This window comes from Linepithema humile, chromosome 3 (genome assembly GCF_040581485.1).
Source record: "Linepithema humile isolate Giens D197 chromosome 3, Lhum_UNIL_v1.0, whole genome shotgun sequence".
Classification (NCBI taxonomy): Eukaryota; Metazoa; Arthropoda; class Insecta; order Hymenoptera; family Formicidae; genus Linepithema; species Linepithema humile.
In genome coordinates, this window is record NC_090130.1 from 9,130,976 (window position 1) to 9,152,742 (window position 21,767).

General features: G+C 43.9%; 1 protein-coding gene across 6 annotated transcripts in view; it reads left to right on the forward strand.

The window, feature by feature from the left end:
* The window catches only part of pnt (pointed), a 104,477-nt gene that overhangs the window by 60,727 nt on the left and 21,983 nt on the right, over positions 1–21,767 (forward strand). For 3 of the 6 annotated variants that reach the window (XM_067351114.1, XM_067351113.1, XM_012362384.2), the window contains 3 exons: positions 13,480–13,596; positions 16,485–16,688; positions 20,502–20,804. In XM_067351114.1, the coding sequence (XP_067207215.1) occupies positions 13,480–13,596; positions 16,485–16,688; positions 20,502–20,804 (624 nt within the window). Of the gene's footprint in view, positions 1–971; positions 2,762–4,140; positions 4,217–13,479; positions 13,597–16,484; positions 16,689–20,501; positions 20,805–21,767 lie in introns of those variants that run through there. The other 3 variants (XM_012362382.2, XM_067351115.1, XM_067351116.1) reach the window with 3 other exon arrangements.

A 21,767-nucleotide genomic window follows, 5' to 3' on the forward strand; every position in this document is an offset into this window, starting at 1 on the left:
GAGAGAAAGAAGTAATAGAAAAGAGAGAGAGAGAGAGAGAGAGAGAGAGAGAAACTGCGCGTGGTGTAGTGCGCGCCGACGCCAGTGTCAGTCCGCTGCGCGTGACGGGAGAGTATTCATTCATAAAACTCAGCAAGGAGTGAGGGCCAGGTTTTGCACCGCCGCCGCCGCTGTAGCGTCGTGCCGTCGTGGTGGGGAGTCAAGTGTTTTTTCGTCTCCCTCTCACGCATCCCTCCCAGTTCCGTCGTCGATCTCGCTCGTTCTTCCCGTGCTCGCTCGCGCGTACGTCCCGTATGTCGTCTGTCTCTCTCTCTCTCTCTATCTATCTCTATCTCTCTTTCTCTCATCGTCGCTCCGTTAATTCTACCTGGGTTATCTTCCCCGCGAGTGATCCACGCCGCGCTCGCGCGTTACTACTCGGCGTATTCGCGATTCTTACGCTCACGCCGTTTTATCCTCGCGGAACAGTCGGTCGCATTTTGTATTTCTATTTGCGTCTCCCTCACCGACGTTCGCCCCCTTTCCTTTCATTCAGCTGAAAATATCGCCGCTCTCTTACGCGTCTCTCGGTCTACGTATATTAAGAAATCCACCGCGTCTACGTCTCTTTTCGCATAATTCGACCTCTTTCGCTCGCCTCCCCCCCCCCCTCCTCCTCCGCCGCCTCCTCCTCCCCCGGTTCTCCGAAGCTTCCTTCCCATCTGCTTCTCTCTCCTTCTCGGTCTCCGAGAGTCGCTTCTACATCCACGGCACGCTTCCCCTATAATAAACCGGTGTCCCTCGCCCGCCCGCCCGCCTCCTCCTCCTCCTCGTCCTCATCTTCTTCCGTTCTTGCGTCTCGCCCCTCAAGGCACCCGCGCGCGTTTACACACACGTACACGCAGCGCGTCTGTCATGCGATCTAGCCATCCGTGACACCGAGTCACGACGAGGGAAACTGACGTCGTCGATCGTCTTACTCTCATTCGCTTTCCTTTTTTTTTTTTTCCCCTTCTCCCGACTCTGCAGCGCGCGAGAAAATCCGCCGCCGTCCATTTCACCCGCGTCATTTCGCTGCCCCCGATATTTATCGCAAAATTCGTGTCTCTTTTCTTCTTCCGATCCGCTAGAAGGATTCCCGATCGGTTTTCGCGCGCGGACACGGCGAAACGCAAAGCGGAGACGTTGTCCGCTATCTGCTTCCCCTCTTTCGAGAACCGCGATCTCCCCCCCCCCTCTTTCTCGGCTGCACCTCCTTCCCGCGGCGAGTCTTCCTCTACCTTCCTGCACCTCTGCTCTCCTCCGCGTCTTCTTCTTCTTCTGAGTTTCTGCCCCTTTCGCTCCCGACTCTCTTTCTCTCTCCCGTTTCATCCGGCGTTGTGTACGCACTTACCTGCGGAACGCGGTCGTAGGCCCGACGGTGGCGCTTTAGCTTAACGAACTCCGGTGGCGCCGAAGGAAAGATCGTCTCGTGGTCGGGGCGGCGGGATCGCCTCGATCCGACTCGATCTGCGCGATACAGCACACGGTTGCGAGCACGAGGAGCGTCCGCGGCTCCTTCGCTCTCTCTCTCCTCGTCGGTGCGCGTCCGTACGCGAGCGCGCGCGCGAACGCACGTTGTGTCGTGTCGCACGGGAGTCGCCGCGGCGGAATTGCAACTCGTCTCGACTTCGTAGAAGCGAACGCCGCTCGAAGACGCCGCAACGACGAGAGGGTGCGTCGACGCACGCACATATACACGCGCGCGCGCACGCACGGTGCTCCGCGCTCGAGAGAGATAAAGAGACAGCGAGGAGAAACGGGGCGCGTCCTCGCCTCCGACGGACCGGGCCGACGCCTCATATTTTCGGATACTCTCCCTCCTTCGTTCTGTCTCTCGCGCCACCACGCCGCCCGCCCTTCCATCTCGTGGCCGCCTGCGCTCCTTCGGCAGCCGCGGAGCAGCAGCAGCAGCGGGCGGTTGCGCAAGCAGGTATTCGGAAATAACCCGTGGGTCGCAGTTATGAATTGATAGCAAACACATGGTGGACACGCCGTGCGCGCCGCCGCCGCCGCCTGCCCAGTCAGTGCGCCGCGTCGGGCCTCCCGATCTCCTCGGCCTCTCCACGGCCTCCTCGCAACGTGACTGCCGCTGTTGCGCGAGGATTAAGCCCATTGACAAGTCGAAGCTGTCAGTGGCTCTCGCCTGTGTGTGTGTGTGTGTGTGCGCGCGCGCGCGCGCGCTTCGCTGTGACGCTGTGCAGCGCGTGTAAACAATAATCGGCCGCTTTGACGACACGGGATGATTATCGGCCATCTCGACAATCGCGTTATCTTCAGATTAACGAGAGCGCAGTCGGTCCGACGTTTAATCTTGCCGCAGGACGGTCAGTGGTTATCTGCATTATGGGATAAACTCGCAGGACTTCTCGCCTCGAAACTTGAGCCGGTAATGATTTCGGAAACTTGTGCCGAATCGAGGATCAACTGTCGTGCGTGATCGAGTCTACACATGTGGAGTCGAGTCTGGTGGCGATTAATTGCCAATCGTCTTCGGGGCAACTTGAATGCTCTCGTCGCAAGCGCCACGGACGCTCGTGTCTTGGGAAGAGACACGAAGAGGGAAGAGCGGGGATCCGGAATTCGGTAGCGAATATACGCGAGGGACCGAACGAATGACAATCCCGGACTACGTGTATGTGCAGTGATTACACAAGACCGGCACTCATGTACGTTGATTACGGCAGCGACGCTTATGCCGGAATGGGAATCAAGGCCATGAAGTCCTTTGGCAGGCCCAGAGGTAGGAATCTCAGGGACGGCCGTAGTTATTTACATGCGTATCGCTGCAATGAGGTGCAATGAGGCAGAAAACATTTAACGTAAACGATTTCATAAGGGTTAGTTCATAGCCGTAAGAATTCTGTCGTATGACATTGCATAATTTTCAGTCGTGTCTTTCGTATTTGAAAATTGTGCGCGAAAGGCGTGATATCGATCAATTATCGCTTGAACGAAAACGACGATTATTAGTAATATCGTGTTTAACTATATTGACAATACGAAATAAGTATCGAGCAAAATGCACGGAATATTTACTGACATAATTTATGGATTAGTTTGACTTCATTCTCGTTTTATTCATAATTTATGGTATCATACTTACATCACACGATGTGTGACGGCCATAACGACCGACGAATTATGATCGTTATTTAAAAAGGAAGAAGGATTAGATCGTTTCGTAAGTCTTCAGAAACAAAATTAGCATGATGCAAAGCGAGAAAAAATTTATTTTTAGTTACATAAATTACACAAATATCAGAACAAACATCACGTTTCATCATTCTTACAAAAGCATCAGGAAAAACTTAATACTTTTAATTATCCGTCTTTCATTCATATTTTGTTTATTAATTATTATTTGTCATAACTTGAGTAGCGTGGCGAGCGCGAGTACAAGTCTAACCTTGATAATCCAAGAATTATTCCATCACATTATTAATTCTAATATTAAGCGACATTAAAATCTAACCGATATCTACGAGATATTTGCAGCCATGTTTTTTTTTTTCGAAAAATTTGGAACATATTGCGCAACGCTTGCGCCGTCTGCGATAGTAGTTAAAGAGGATCATATGTGAATGCTGTCTCGGGCCACGCACGCGCGTCTCACTTCCGGAGATGAAAACCAACCCTGACTTTGACATTGGATACACCGTAATCGTGCCAACGTGATTAACGCAAACGTGACTTAGTTTCCGACAGATTGTAACAGATGTCATCGAATGTCGCTCGCGCGTGAACATAACCCGCGTTCCATGCCGCTCGTACGCACTTCCTGCAGTTGGACGAAGCTCGCTACTGAAATATCGATGTTCGATATCTTGATTTACTATAACTGGGACATATTAACTTGCGAGAAGAAAATGCAATTAATTTTTCAGTTAATTACATAATATTCAACATTGATTCAATTCGTTATTACATTAATTTGTTTTCCACATTTTTTACTCATATTATCAAGATGCGAGTAATCAGCGTCCGGCATGTTAATGCGTGCTCCTGCGAGTATCACGCGTGCGCATTTAGCTAGGATTGAGACACTTGCAATAAAAGCAAATAAGCTTCTACATCAATGATCGATGAAGGTTTCTCGAGGTTAATTTATGACATCGCTGTTTCATGCTGATTAATATGGAAGTGGCAAAACTGGTCGATATGTGGCAACAGTTGTGCGGTGATATCTTATTTATAGGTAATTTCAGAATTTTTTTTTTTGCTCTAAGTAATAAATATTATAACCATTTAGTACTGTTTAAGATTGCGCCATTTTCAGGAGCGCCGTGTGCTTCACAGCGAGCATTCTGTTTTGCTGCATTGAGCAAATAAAATTGATAGAAAACACGGTTTTGTCGTTAATAATTTTAGAGAATTCTCGAAATTACATTCTGTTAACAGAGAGCGAAACTACAGAACAAAGTCTATTGACTCCTGGTTTTGGCACGATAAACTTCCACGACCTTGAAAAATAACAAAGAGCATTTAGTCAAATTTTTCACAAGAGAAACAGTCGCACACAAATCAGTGCATGAAAAAAACCATGCGATAATCGCAGCACCGCATGGCCACCGCGTGCGACGCCGTGAAGATTTCTAGGAAAATAAAATTTTTGTCAGTAGTTGGAAATTTAATGTACAGAAGTCTCTTGGGGCGAGCCATATAAAATTCCGTGTCATAAGGCCGTGTGTTCATCCGGCAATTAGAAAAACGTAAGAAAGAATAAGATACCGTTATCTTTTTTTACTATCCATTCTTACGAGATTTTTTAGCTCCCGAGTGCGTGCTTTTTCCGCAAACTCTCTCCTTTGTTCGGGAAATTCGTTACATTAACCTGTGCGTGTAAACCGTTACATAGCGAATTGATTGCATCAACTGTTTAATTAGATTAATTATTTTTACTCGCGTGGAACGCGTGCGAGTATCTCGATATCGAGACTTTCGTGTTTGTACAGGTTAGCATTTTTCGAAATCGAGATAAGAGTAATAAATATTTATCTATATTTCTTTGCGGGTACTTCACTCTGTTTAAAAATTCTTTCTCGTTTATTTTTAGACTAAGATTACGAACTAAAAATAAACAAGATAATCTACATTTTACAGATTATACATCTTACTATTATCTTACAATAATTCTTCAATCTAATGCATTTTTCTTTTTTTCTTTATTGTAAACATTCTTCACGTCTTTTACCTTTTTTCCTAGAACTTTTTTTAGTAATATCTTATCTTCCTTTGAGTGTAGCGGAAAGATTATGGAAAACTTTATCAAAATTGAAAGAAAATTTACTGGAATTTCCGAATATCCTGAAAGAATTTTGCGAAGAGTTGAAATGAAAACAAATTCTACTCGCGGCGAAGTTCATCCAGGAGTCCGGTATACTCGCGTAGCTTCCTCCTGCACGCGGATCTTTAAGTAGGGGATCTGTCGAGCGAGTAGCTGCTGCTATTCGACGATACTTCCTGGCAACCGGTTTCGAGGCGACTGCTCGATCTGTTTTCTTCGTTGCAGATAGAGCGCAAGTAGAGCTCTTACTATTCAAAGTATTTCTGGTATTTCAGTATATTGGACGCCAAGTATTAACAATGCACTCTGGAAAACCGCAGGTCGATTACGCGGATACTCCGCAACGTTCGAAAAGCGATTCGATCCAGTTTGCAGCGAAGCCACTACACGGATATAATCGGCGGAGATTAATTCGCGGTATTGCCGAAAAAAAAACCTACGCGCTCTCATTTTATTTGACGAGGGGCATCGACTCGGCGAGCAAAGTAGTCCTTGCGATCCTCCCGAGCGAATTAGAGACTTTTCTCGACGCAAAGAGACGCACAAACGCGAGGAGAATGAAAAAAATTGAAAGTTCGAGTCGGATTGAAATGCTAATGCTTCTTATTAATCATTGTGTCCTTTCACTTCTATTCATTACGTCAATGTGTCTTGGCTCGTAACTCATGACGCGATTTAATCGACTTGACATTCGCAGCGTATAAAAATTTGGAAATATATTTACGAAAGCGCGAACGAAAGTTACGCGCACTTTTCGTGCGACGGCTATCATTTCCCGCAATGCTGGATCGAAATCTCAGCACTGAGATTCTTTTACGATAATTTTGTTACGTCAATTGAGCAAAGTACATAAATATGAAGTATTCAAATTGAAAGGTATAAGCGTTAAGTGAAACATGCTAGTAATTTTCAATTATTTGCATTGAAATTCGCAGTTTTGCAATTACGCCGATTACATTCGCGTGAAATACTGTACTTTCTACACCACGTTTCTTGCGTAGAAATGATCCGCTTAAATAAGCACTGCTATCGCGCTAAATGAGATAGCTAATAATTGCGCGAAATGAGAAAGTAAAGACACTTCACGGCGCGACGCACCGAGGCATAATGGATGCAACGTAGTATTTCAATAATTCATTTCGTGGAAGTAGGATTATATACGGACGCTACAGACAGTGATTCTAACTTTCATTGTCAGCGGTGACATAAGCGTTGCATTGCGGTGCACCGTCACTACTTTCGATTGACACGCGCTCAAACGTGTACTGCACACATAAAAAAAAAAAAAAAAACGAATCATTCGATGTTACGTCAAGTAAAAATTAATTGTTTGAAATTATTTTCCGATAGTAGGATTTCCTTTTCAGAAATTGGCGAAATTATTCGCATTTTAGCAATATATTTGCTGAATTTGATCAAATTTATTGTCCCCGTGGCTTAATTCTTAGTTTGAATAGTTAAGAGCGAACATTACGTGACGCGAGTCAATTTGTTCGTATGTCCTCCGCATAAAGCGGGCCGGTAATAATCCGGCCGATTTATCTCTTTTCATCGGTTTTGTGATTATGTCTGAATTATGCGATTACGTAAGAAAATTGTGCAATGAAAATTCGCCACGTTGACGCCTGCGAGGATATGCATGGTGCTTAGACGCACGCCGAGCCAAAAATGCAAAACGAGATATTACACATCCCAACGCCCTTCTATTAATATCCGATATTTCAAAAGTCAGTCAATCATATCCGAACTGATTACCTCGAGCTATTTCGTATCGATCCAGTTGCGATTGGGTTTCAATTTTGCGAACAACTCGCACGAATCGCTGTCGCCTTGAAACACATCCTTTTATTCGATCTTCAATGCAGTTCGTTACAATCTTTATAATTTTTTTTTATCACGAAACGATTAACAAATTTCGCTATTTCTTCGCGCACAACTGCTGGAAATAATTTTGCATACATTGATCGTAATTAATGCGTTTTGAGAAAGATTTGGAATATCGAGAAGCCTTTGCGACACGAAAACTGGGTGGTGCACGTGTGCGTTTGTCCATCGTAGCGAGCAGCGGAATGGCTCTGACCCGATTATAGCTATATATACATCAAAAAGTCTCGCATCTGGCGAAGATGTGCCGCGAACAACTGCAAAACGTTATCTCGGTTCCGGTTTCAAAATGACGGCTGTTTAGCTCCTTCAAACACTCATAAAATCTGATATACAGAGTGCGTGCAAAGTGGCGCACTTTCTCTCGCCCGTAGACAGGTCAAACTTAGAAGAATACCGTTTGCATCGAAACATCGACGTTGACAGATTTCTACAAGAATTTTAGGCGGTCATCGCTTCGAAATCAGAACCGGTGATCGCGATCCGCCATTGTTTACAATAAACAATTAGATTCGGCGTTCTGATTTTTTTAAAATGCAAATTCACCCGATCACCATTGTTCGGTACACGCATTTCCAATTGGAAACGGATCGTGAATTTAACAAATTTAGGTCAGCTCGAGCACTGTGGAACGATCTTTTGCACAATATCGATCATGCGTTGCTTTTACACTCGTTTCGCGGCGCAATATCTCTTTTATACGGATTTTATATTGATTTCACAGAGCGCGATCGGTTTTATGCCACTTTCGCACATAATCAGAATCACATTTGCCTGGCTATTACGGATAACGCCGGCTGTCGATCACCTTCGTCGGCGATGCGTTTGAGAATACGAATAGCACGCAACGACAGCCGGCCATTAACGGCGGCGGCGGGGTGCGGTTTTCCCAGGCAGAGAAAGACTGCGACGAAAACCTCGGTGCCGATATAAACGGATCCATCGGTGTTATCTGACAACGCGACAGAGAGGTGCGGCTAATCAGCCGCGATACAATAATTGGTTCACTATTCTCGAAGTGATGCACGCGCGTCGATTAACTTCACATAAACTTTGTGTATGTGTGTGTGTCTCTGTGTGTGTGCCTTAACCAATGTGCCGACAGCGTTATTAACCATCCGGAAGTCATTCTATCGCCGCATTATCACTATTCTGTATCTCGTTGTACCACTCCAGCACTTCTAATAGATTAAGTCGAACTTAGTCTGTCCATGCATGTTTTGATAAATTACTTTGTGACACACACAGTATCTCTTAGGTATATTTCTAATCATCATTTACATATCTCTTGTGACACTTGTTTGTATTTTGTTCTGTGATTATTTTATCATTTATTTTCCATTCCCTTTATCATTGCTCGGCTTCAAAATATCCACAGCGTATAACTCGCCACATTTCTCAATTAACATCGAATCAATTTCCCCCCAAGTAAGCAGTGAGTTCAAAATTGATCACTCCGAGTCACATTGACGCCCAATGTTTCCCATCGAGGTGTTATCGCGCGATTGCGCGTTTTTTATTTCGTAAAGAGGAAAAACAGCGCGGAGTCGGACGCGCAGTTGAAAAATTTGAATTAATTGGCGCGGGCAAAACGAGATGGCGAAATTGCGCGTAGATTACTTGCGAACTAATTATGGAATGTATTCTCGTTATCTCGGCGAAACACGCGGTTTCGCGATAATTGTCGGTTAACAATGACGCTACTGCTCGTTACCATCGCTCGCTATCAACCGCGTGCAACAAGGACTCCCCCCTCCCCCTCTCTGGTCCTGGTGCCCAGGCGTTTTTATCAGCGCCGCCAACCGACCATTTTGCGATTACGGTATCTCGTCGGGGGATTACCATCACGCTCCTAGCACCTCTCCTTGAATTTTTCAAGCGCTCGAATGAGCTGGTAATCTCGGTTCACCCCGCCCGACACCCCGCATGATAATTCGCGGTTAATGATAACGCACCCTGAATCACTGGCGCGCTATCAACCCGAGATACAAAACACTCGCTTTTCAGCGCATTCCCTAGTTACGTATTGTAAAAGTTGACGCGTTAACGCGCTCCCCGGCGATCAAGTCGCAATATAATTTGACTCCCGGCCGTGTTTCCAATACCAGCGAACGCTCGAGATATCACAAGAAAATTGAGAACGCTGAGAAATAATTAAAGATCGAAACGCACTTGTCGCCCGTGGAGTCTTCGTGCTTCTTGTCAGTCTACAATTTTCTCTGGAATTAATGCTCCCGATTGTTAGCTATCGCATGGATCGCGGCGTGCTGGATCTCGCCCGTAAAAGTGCCCATTGTATCGCAGGTAGCGGCGATCGGATGTAATTTAGACACCGCGTACAGATAGCACGCCTGTCCGATTCGCTCGCGTTTGCATTCGCGACGCTTTACAAGGGAATAAGAGGATTCTCACTTTTCCCCCCCGAGGGCTTCTCGCACGGGATGAATGGCCCTTGTAGCCTAGTCACGCTGATGCGATGCAACGGATGAAACCAAACGACCGCGAGAGAGCCACCGAGCGGAGCAACAGGTGTACAGCACGGAAAGGCGGGCCGGTGGCGCGGCGATGCTAACATGTGCTTGTACTTGCACTCGTACGTAGGGCGATACGTAATGTGAACTAATAATTGCGTCGCGGTTCGCCGCCGTCAGAGCTCGTGGCATTTTCCTTCAATTTTTACTAATAATGCATTCGATGAATTCTCTCCGAGCAGCTTCGACGGCAGACTCTATTTGACGATTCGGATTATTTTGCAAATATTAAGAACATATAATTTTTTTAGTTTTTCAATTAGCATCAATTAGAAACATAGCGATTGTTCTGTTACGCGTTATTGAAAATTAATGTTTTTTTTTTTTACTTTGTCTATGTAATTTTATTTTTGTCATACTTTTGCGATGTTCTTTTTCTAGCAACTAATAGAGTTACGACGCAGTCGCAAAATGCGTCAGAGATAAAAATTTTCGACGGTGTGGAAAAAAGAAATAGTGGATGAATTTGGAGACGCGCTTCTCTCTCGCTCAGTTTGTTCAGAACAGCTGCCGCAGTTGTTTGGTTGCCGAGTATTCTCGAGGTGTCGAGGAAAGAGGGATAAGCCAGAAGACGTTGGTAGCACGTGCCTCGCGCCGGTTATGCTCGTGAAGGTTACGCACTCACCCTGGCGTATTCCAGATGGACGGGAGAAAAAAAAATCTCCTTATAAACAACTGCGCGGAGCTTGGGTTCGCTAGGGTTTGGAGCTGCTTTTCATGTGTCGCTGCTCATTCGGTTCGGCTTGATTATTCTTCTTCCGAAAACCGAAGACAGTTGTTTTCGTAAGGAAGCGTCTTTTTGTATTAGCCTTTTTATTGCCTTGCCGTAAAACTTTACTATTTCGATAGAAAACAATTCTGCTTATTGATATTTTTTTTTTTTTTTGTAAACAAAATTCGATAATTTTTACCGCAGAGAAAGGTGCTGTGAAATAGAAGTACAATGATTTTAGAATATGCGAAATGTTCCAAACGGAGTTTGCAAATAAAAGTTACGGAAGTGGAAAATTGACTGCACACTTTCTCTACGCGCAATAGACTTTGTAATTAGTAGAATTGTGAACATTATGAACGATACGTTTGGAAATGGTAATCATAATATTATAATCACAAATTAATATATTACCACTAATTGATAGAAAAATTGCTTATACATTCCGAAAGGAATAATCGCGCTATTTGATTAAAAAAAGAGCGCGTGTTAAAATTTTATAAGTTTTACAATTTTAAATATGCGTTTCTTAACAGTCTCGAATTTTAATGCTCTCTCTCTTTCATTATTCCAAAACCTTTAAAATATTTAACGAGACTTGTCATTTCGAAACGCGATTGTTCGCCAATCATTGTGCTTACAACTGTAGCGTAACGACGGATACAAAACAATAACATTTTTTTCGTGCAAGCTGTCCCACAATGCAGACAGAATTAAATATGCTTAATTATTCACGATTATAGAATCGATTGCATTCTATACAAGCCCACAAAGATTATATCGGGATAAAGAAAATATTTCAACCGTCTGGCATTAATTGCTTGGAAGGCATATACCTGGCCGATCCGTCGCCAATAATGCAAGCTATGCAAATTTATGTTGAACGCGTCGGGTCAAATGTCATCTAGGTCGCGGGTCTTGAGTGTTTTGAATTTCCATTCGATTAAGTAACGATCGCGCTAGCGCGACGTCGATTTCGATCCGATAAACCGAATACATTTTATATAAGAGAGAAAAAAAAAGAAGAAAACTCATTAATCCGCGATACATCAGCTTGCAGCACCTGCCAACGCAGCTATCGTGATATCTCGATCTTCCCGTTATATTCGGGATACAAATGATGCATCGCGAATATGACGGTTCTGATTTGTAACGCAATATATAACTATATCGAGCGAGATGTAACAATTTTGTGTAATTATCGCCGCGTATAAAAAAGAAAATATTTAGGGTTGGGTAAGTTAACTTTTTTTTAAATCAAGTTAAGTTAAAGTTAACGGCCTTGAAAATTTAACTTAGTTAGGATTAGTTAAGATACAAGTTAATCCATAATGAAATTAATTGAATTAAATGTTAAGTTAATAAAAAAAGTAATTGAAAAGTTAAAAGTTAAATTCGTTTTATTTAATGATTTTAGGGTTTCACAGTCTTGCAAATAACGGAAATAACAAATATACATTTTATTTGGAAACATACTCTATATACATATTTTGTTCGCATACGAAACGGGCCATTCTGAGCTTTGTGATTGGTCGAATTCTTCAGTCTAGAAATATACGACCAATCACACTACACACTGAATATGGCCCGTTTCGTATGCGAACAAATTCGCGCGAGTTCGAGAATCAAGGCCCCATATAATGTAGAGTTACTTGTAGGCAGGCCTCTCGCGACGCCTTTATTTATGGCTAACTTCAAGAAAGTTAATAGTTGCCGATAAAATGTAACTAAATTGAGTTAAAAGTCAAGAGTCTAAAATGTAACTAAGTTAAGTAAAAATTATTTAACTTTTTAACTTAACTTTTATCTTTTTAACCAGACACTAGCCAACCGTGAATATTTAGTATATTTTTTTTTTATTACTTTCCGACGAGAAACGATGAAAGAAATCTGTTTGGCAGATTGAAATGCACAATTTTAACGTGCAGCGCAGTCGCGAGGCCGATTGCACGCGGCGTCCACACGAGGCGGGTAGAGCCACAAACGTCGTTCCTGCGAAACTGCGCTGTTTAAAAATTCCACGCTCGTAGCGCGGCTCGTTGCGCCGTTGGCACGTGAATTTTCAATAGATCGCTTCGCGCCCAAGACGCGCCGCTCGCTCGTCACGTTGTCAGCGATGACGCTTATCTTTGAGCCGTACGAACGCAATTTTCGACGCTTTTCGCGATTCTCAAAAGTTATAAACTTTTCGCTGTAAAAATCTAGAAAACGTTCCTTTTACAAAATTTATTTAGAAGAATGCTTTCTTAATGAATATGAATAACAATTCTAATATATCGATTGGGAATACTTGGGAAATAATTTTCTTTCGATTTGCGGTTTAATGTTGACGTTCGAAACTCATAAAAGTCGTAAAATTTTTAATTCTGCGCGCGAGGAGAGGCGGACGATGACGAGGTAGTGAAAGTAGCACGCCGTAAGATTCCATCTCTCGTTCGCCTCAGCGTAAACGCCATAGAATGAGCGAAGTGACGACGATGCACCTGCACCTGCCAGTTCTGCGGCAGCAGTTGCACCCCTCTTTACGAACGATGCTATCTAAGATGGCTATGCGTGCCCCCTTCGTTTCGCCTTTGCTCGCCTCGCCGTTGCTGGTAGCCGCGCGCGACACCTGACGCACGTAGGTACGCGAACGCCGCTCGTCGCACACGTGCAGAGCGTACTCGCGGCACTTGCACGCGAGCGCGCGCCTCACCTGTGAGAAGCAACATTAACCTGCCTTCTCACACATAGGAAAAGCTACGCGCGCGCTCCAACTCTCCTCTTCTATCCCCCGCTTTTGCCCCGCCGCTGCCTCTCTTTCGGTCGACCGACCCTGCGAATCGTTTCAATACGCCTTTGTTCTAAATATGTAAAGAGACGCGCTGCTATTAACTTCGGGAATGATATTGGTATCGTTCAGTATCATTGTTGAGCACCGGTGAGGATATTCAACTTTCCTAATGTTGCAAAATCGCGGACACGCGATTTGGAATTTGCGCGAAAGTTATTCCTCACGCAAGATGTCGCAGGTTGTTTAATTTGTATTCGCTCGTTTTCTTTTCCAGATATACCGGCGCAAGTGCCGCCGTTAACACCTGGGACCAACAAGAAGATGACCGAGGCTCTGGAGGCCTCCTTCGCGTCTTGGGAAAAGGAACGAGTCCGCCTGAACATAACTAAAGGTCAGTTTATTCCCGATTAAGTCTCGAGCCCACACAGGCTTGATTAAAATAATTGTATTATCTTCTCATTTTCTAATCGTGCAATATTACATAATTACAAGACACGCTTTAGATTCATTAGATGCACGCGCTCCAAGCCAAATTGCATTTCTTTATTAAAATAGTGCGCGCAATTTTTCAGCACATTTTTCTAGAATTTTTTACAAACTGTACAATGTTATCAAAATTATAATTGCGCATTTTTTTAAGTCAATTAAATTTTCAAATGCTTTCGTTAAACTCTGCAATTTACAGCGAAAATAACTGAAAAAATTATTCTGCGATTTTTTTACAACGGACATACGATTCAGAATTTACGATCTTTGCATCGCCTCACCGCGCAAGTTGTTAAAAAATCGCTGCGAATGTAGAAGGGGAGAGAACGCGCGCGCGCGCGCGCACACACAGAACAAATACATGCATACGTGCGTGCTCGCGTGCATGCGTGCGTGCGTGCGTGCGCGAGAGACGCGCGTAGATGCGGAGACGCGGGTGCGCGCGATGTGACGCGATGTGCGACGAGGCGGCGATGTGCAGGAATTGTGAATGTGATGTTGATGGTTCTGATGGGGAGCCGATGCCACACATCCGGTATGCGCATTCAGAGCCACGCGGGTGTGACGTTACTTCCGGTCTACATGCCCCGGGTTCGTACCCTCCAGGCCAGATCACCTACAGTCTGACCTCCGTGAACCTAACGAACAACCTCCTCCTCGTCTCGTCATTTCACTTCGCTGCCTGAGACACCATCGCGGTCGGCGTCGGCGTCGCGTCGCGTCGGCTGCCCCTTTTCACTTCTAACCGCTTGACTCCGTTCCTCTTCCCTGCATTTTTCAATCCGAAAAGCACTAATCCAGTGGACGATAATATTTTAAGTCGATTGTTTTGAAACTTTTTTTTTTTTTTTATATATATATAGTGTGATCATGTTGACAACATTTTCCTCCTTTTCTCAATAATATATTGACAATTAATAATTTTCTCTGAACAAGAAACATAATTGATCTAAAAATTGTGGGTTGACTTTTTGCATTGGGCAAAAATCTTATCGAGCGACTGATAAACTCTCGAAAATCTTTGATGTTTATGGTTACATCGCGGGATGTGCACTTACTATAGAAGAGAGACGCAGCGTGCATTCACAATTACGTTCTGACGCGTCATATCGCATTCGCTATTATGACTTATTCAGAATCTATCTCTTTTGAATAATAAATACGAGCATAAAGATCCTTCGATGTATAAAGATGAACATTTCTACGAATCCTCGTGACTTTCGAGCCGCTCTCGTGGCGTCGTGTGTTACGACAGGCACCTCAGGTATTACAATCGGTACCTCGAAATCGCAGTCATAAATTCCGATTTTAAGAGATCGTAAAGTGACACCTGCTTGTTTAGCTGTGCTCAGAAAACCGATAATCGGTCTTGATGACTTTTATTATTTAACACTCTTCAAACATCTCAATCGTCGCGACGGCAGATATCAAAATCGAGAAAATATGCAAATTTTATTTTGACATCTAAATAATATTACAGAAAAGTAGGATACAATTAAAAAATAATATGCGATTGATTAGTATCTTAGCGATAGGATAAATGTGCAGCGCTCGCGCGGATTTGTGTTGAGATGTGAAGTGAGAAAGAGAGTGTAAAGTCTGCTGACAAGAAATAAGTTAGGCAAATATCGGTACGATCTTCAAACACGGGCGGTCGCTTTGAACGCGCCGTGCCGTTAGACACTCTTGTTGCCTCTCTCGGTGCTCGCTCATCTTTTTTTCTATATTTATATCCTATCCTGCGCGAAAGACGTCAATTCAGTTCGTACCTCGTCGATTCTGTGAATAACGTCGCTCCTTCTATTGTTGCAATTCAATTTTCATCGCAAATCTGCATTTCTCGTCATACAATTAAAAATAACTCCCAGAAAAGACCACCATTCGATTTGTCACCGCGTACTTTGCGTTGAATCTCGGGCACAATTTTTATTCAGAAAACAATTACAACATTTACTTAATTCAATAACATAAACGTATAAAAATATGTGCAGGAAGTTTTAGAAAAAAAATATGAAAGAGAGAAATACCCCGAAACGCTATATGTTCGCCGAAAATGTTTTTCCGAGACACCCTGTATTTCGATCTTTCGTGAAGATCTTTACGTGGATAAACATCGGATCTTACGATCATCTTGCTCACGTCGCTCACGTGCCAAAGGACAACCATAAGATTGCGAGAGCAAAGCTATATACATTAGCGAGTCGCTACGCTGGCAACTTCTGTTTGCATTATGAGCCGAACTGTACTTTTACGCAGCGAGATACCACGAAACAATGCAAGACACGCGTGCAAATATGGGCGCGCACCTCAAATGGGACATTCCGATGTTTCTCGGTATTGCTTCCACCAAAGATGGCCAGGCGTGCCCAACTAATGGTCGCGCCGGACGATGAACGCGTCATATAATCTCCGATGAGTCTGGCTTTTGCAGACGACGGTCATCTGGACGAAGCTAGATGGAGACTTGTTCTTAAAAGTCCCTTTCAATAATCTGGTAATATAACTCTCCGGAATAACGATTTTTCGTTAGGGTTCTCGTATCGAAAACACAAGCTCTTATCGCTCATCAAGCATCGACATCTACGTGATAAAACTCTTTAACTTTTTAACCTCAAAATTGTTGACAAGGATAAGCGATGATTTTCTTCCCCTGATTTTCGAATTAATAATAACGAGGGTACAAGGGTCGCCAAGAATTTTTATCGTCCCGGAACACACGGCGATAAGAGGTCGACCTTTGGGGAATACAATTCACCTAGGTAGCCGCTAAAAGACAATCTTTTTTTTCTCCAGACCCGAGGCAATGGTCGGAAGCAGCTGTCGCCCACTGGCTGCACTGGGCCATCGGGGAGTTTTCTCTGGAGGGTGTGGCGATGCAGCCGTGGCAGCACATGACCGGGAAACAGATTTGTGCCATGGGGAAGGAATCCTTTCTAGCACGTGCCCCCGCTTTCATGGGCGACATTTTGTGGGAGCATCTCGAGCTTTTGCAGAAAGGTAAGTGTCGAACGTCGTCTCGCGTAGAAATGATCCAATTCATCAATCTTTTTCGTATTTACAAAAGCGAAAATTGTTCATTTTTTTTTTTGGATTCTTACATTTTTATTTACAATATATAGCTTGTGAGAAAAGAAGAGTTTGAAAAGAGGAAGTTTGATGAAGTAGATCATATTAACTAAAAAATGTTTTTTAAATATTATTTATTGCTTGAATCGACTGGGAGGATTCAGTGTATTAGTAATACAAATAATTTTAATTCTGTGAAAACTGTGCGAACATTTTAGTCTTTGTTTATTACAATGTTATTTAAATCTTTGCTAAATCCGAATTAATTCCGACAATTGAGCCACTATTAATCCTATCTTTATTTTTCTGCTATTAAATTAAAATTAATCTAAAAATCTGAGAAGTTTTATGCAAATTAGAAACGCCTAATTATAGAATCATTCGGAAAATTGCGCGTAGAATTGTGAAATATGTCGAATTCGCCGAACAGAAATTTTACGCAAAACAAGGATTTCTTTGAATCGGAAGCAAAAATTATGTAATCGCATCGATCTTGCATTTCTTGTACACTGGATACTTTCTCGATGACCCCGCGTTGCGGGGTTAATTGTGCAAGAGGTGCGCTCGCTGCGCTTTTTTTTTTGCGGCGAGCACCTTCCGTCGACAAAACCGATCGAATTTCCGTAAAATCGCGATGTCACGGTGCAGCGTGCGAGCAAAAAGACTCCGGCGAACAATGACGAAAGCGATAGGGCGGTACGCGCGGGTGGTGACCATCTCTCTTCTCCTTCCTCCCCTACCTTTCCCCCCCCCTCCCCCACCCTGTGTCTCCCGTTTCGTAGCCGTTGAATCGACCGACCCCCCCGTTTTTACGCAGCGCGAAAAGAATGAAAGCGGGGGAGAAGAAAGACAGAGCACCATAGAAACTCTCATCCCGGATATCCGCCGAAATGGTGCAGCGCGCCATTGCCGCGGCCACTTAGACGCGCTTTTCGAGAATATACTCGCGTGCACCAAAGAATTCACTCGAATTTCGATCTCGCGACGTGCACCGTCAATGGCCGAGCCTCTCGATTCGGCCGCCGGGCCCGCCTATTAAATCCTCTATGCTCTTTTATGGTGCGCGCGCGCTGAAAACAGCAAGTCAAGTTCACGGAAAATGCGCGCCCGATCGTTTTTTTGGACAAAGCGAGGAAAATTCAAAAGAAAAATATATATTCTTGTGTTAGCGCAGGGCTTGAAAAGCGCAAGTGGAAGAACCGTGCACGAGCGCAAGCTTCTTTAGTAAATTTATTTACAACTTTAATACGAGCGCGACAATGCGAAGCATGTACGAAGCGGAAAAAAAAATTTGAAACGGAGAAAGAGAGAGAGAGAGATTAGCTGAGAAAGTGAAGAAAGAGGGGCGAAGTCGAGAAAAGGGAGGAATACAGATAGGAGGAGAGCTGAAGAGATCGTACGAAACGATGAGGCAGGAAGCGGAGGTTCGCTCGTGATTTAACTCTCGTTTAGTAAAATCCCGTAGTTCCTTATCGATTATTCGTGTCGCCTGAACATCGCCACTGAAAATCTCTCGGCTTAATCGACTAGTGCGATCTAAGGACGAGACCACTAACGGCAACTCTCCACGAGAAGCCCGAGAGATTCGTCTCGAATACGTAATCTCCGAAAGGGAGCACAAGGACAAGCGAAGTGGAGTTCTCAAGCTCGGCCATTTTTAGTAACAATCATCATCTCGATAACAAATTAATTTACATTGTTTAGCGGAACGTAAATTGCGAGTGAGTAGAAATATAAATAAGGATTTGTCAAAAAATGATTAGAAATTACGAAATTAATTTTCTCGAAAATTTTTTCGCCAGCAATTATGCGTTTTATTCTGCAGAGCTTGTTATTTGTATTGAAAAAAAAATGAAGGAAAGATACATCCGTAATTTTACGGACGACAGGAGCGACGGAAGGGGGGGGGGAGGGTTAAACGGAGGCGTCCTCGTCGTTGTGCTTTCCACATTCCAACTGTGCAATTTATTATTGTGCTACGATTGTGGACGATGCAGTCGGTCGCAACTGCGCGATCCCTCTGACCGAGGCGACGGTAATTTAACTGAAGCCTAGCGTGCGCCCGTGCACGCGCGCGCGCGCGTTTGCAGTCGCGACACGACGTGGGTAATCGCTTTGATTCCGCGAATGAGAACGGATGTTAGGAAACGCTCTTGCGTTGTAAAAAAGTAGAAACTAAAAAGTTGTATCTTCCTGTCGCGGCGATACCGATCGGATTCACGGTGAAATTCATTAATGCGATGCGTTTCGTTATCGAAACGGACAATTCGCTTCTTTTGCGCGCGTCGTCGGAATTAGTCGGCAAATTTCTTCGTCTCACTCAAAAAAATATTTCGCTGATGTAGTTAGATTTCTAGATATCGCAACAAGAATGTATCGCTATTTTTCGTATCTGTGAAAACATTGTTTGTCACATATAGAATTTATAGCAGTAATGTTCTAGCAATAGCTTCTGAAAAATTTAGGTACTATTGCTAAATGTTATTCATTGCATGATCTAACACGTGATTGATCTTATATAGATAGGCGCTTTAGAGAAACTTTCTTTTTAAAGTTCACAAACAATACAGATATATATTCTGTTTCTGTCATCTAAACTGATTAAGTAATTACATATGCAATATCACAACAGTTGCTAATCATTTATCTGTTTTAGTTAATTTTTTACACCTAGAAAATTTTAGCTATTATTGCAAGATCATTTTTTTTGAGTGTTGATAAGAAGAGAAATTCACACGAGTCGAATTTTTAACTGTTTCCTTTTCTGTTTTATATGTTTTTTTTTTTTATATAAATAAGTTTTCACGAATTAATACTCGACAATGTGCGAGCGTAACAGTCGCCTCGAGGGAGCACAATAAAGATTATTTGCATATTAAAAGCGAAGAAGTGTAACAAAGTGCGAGGGCGCTCGAAGCACTCTTGTGATGTGACGTTGCGTTTTGTATTTCTAGTCTCCGATCGTTTCACAAGAATTTCTAGAAACGCAGAAACGATGAATCACAGCAAACGTCTCCTTCGCAATGCTGTCGCGATGATGATAGCGTTACTCCAGATCGTTAATCACGATTGCGCTCGCGATGCGCACGACGATCACGGCGATGCGGAATAACTTCCGAGCAACAATGCAACATTTTATTCCTGGTATAATCAACACGCACTAAAAAACTATCAGAGCACACGCGGTACGCTACGATACGAGTTATCATGCGAAGATAAGACTTAATTATTACGATTAACACGTTCATTGTTCGTGAGTCACGTGTGCGCTGCACGGACAATGAACACGTTAGCATTTTTCTGTACGTCATCAACAATGTTGTTACTTAGTTAATAACATCGAGGCGAATGCGATCAAGACTCTAAAAAAAAAAAAAAAAAATATATATATAAAAATTGTAAAAAAAAATATTATTCAGAGAATATTATTAATTTGATTTCTTTTGATCGAACGATTTAAATCGCCAGCTACTGCAAAGAATATTATAAAAATCGCAATCGAAGGAATAATCATAAATGCAAAAATTTACTAGACCTTTGCGCACAAGTTGAACGCAGTGAATTAAGAAACTTTATTATTAACGACTTGCTTGGGATTTTTTCGGCGACATCGGCAATTTTCAGGCGGGATGAAAGAGATAATTCGGCGACAGGTAGAAACGGGGTTTCGGCAGGCTTAATTATACACTCGCAGGCACACAGAAGTGCAACTCGGTTGAGGATTTATCTCCGTTTTACATTCAGATGTCGACGCAGCGAAGGCCTCTCTGGAGAACGTGCCGGCGAACTTGTATGAAAGCGTATGCGTGCCAGATTTAGGTGATTTTTTGGGATACCAGAGTGGTGGCGGTGGCGGCGGCGGCGGCGGCGGTGGCGGCGGAGGCGGCCATCAGGTGGCAACGCCAGAGCATAAAAACCCGTCGACGCCCGCCAGCTCTACAACCTCCAACTCCTCCGGTCCTCCTCAGAGCGGTACGCAACAACAACCCCCGATACAACCCTCTTCGGGCGCGGTGTCCCTGCCATCGAGACAGTATCATAACGATGGTAAGTCCACTTTTACTAATTCCGTCGCCTTCCTCCGTTCTCGGGCGCGGGAATCCCGCAGGCAATTGACAACATTTCTTTTTCCGCGTCGAACGATGATTTTTCAGGCTTTTGAATCTAATTTGTCAAAATCTTTAGCATCACGAGTGGACAATATTTTCCTGCATTGAAAAATATCGAAATTATTATTATTCTCTGAAAAATACGAGATGAAAGATTTATATTGCGCAATAATTATGTAGAAAATTGATTTAAAAAATTGAGCAAGAGCGAAAAGAGGTTGGTTCGTAAAATAAGTGCGTAAAAAAATGCCATTTTATCGTCAACGAGAGCGGCAGACAATTGCAGCGAGCCTTGCTTCCCACCCCGCGGCTCTTTCCCTCTCGATACCGATAGCCGCCCGGCGCGCATATGCAGGGAACTGCTAAATTACGCGACGAGCCGGCTTTATTTATTTCCCCGATTGCAAGTGCAAACGAAAGCGTGGAGGAGTTTCTCATTGTTACGTCAGGGTGGCTGATAGCATCTCTCAGGTTGGCGCGTTTGCACGTGTTGCAAACGCAAACCCCTCATTATCGTCACCGTTCGTTTCTCATTTAACGTTTCTTCGTCATCGTGCGCCGCGGGTGCCGCGTCAGCGACAAGTCGCGCGATTTCACCGGCACGCATACGCGTCGATCTAGAAATCGAATTGTCAAATGTCTGGCCTCTCTCAGGGCGCGCGGATTGCGGCACAGCTCGTTACGGCGCGCGCGACGAGCGAGAAGGTGAGCCGATTTCGCAGTCGGGGAAAAACTTCGGCTTGCCGTTCGAACGCGACATATTCCGCACTTTTCCTTCGCTCGCTTAGACGTGCGGAATAAATTGCGGAAATATTGTTGAACCTGAAAACTCTCTTGAAATCGCGGAGAATGACGCATAATGAGTCTGAATAGCGAACGAACCGGCCGTCCCACAATCGTG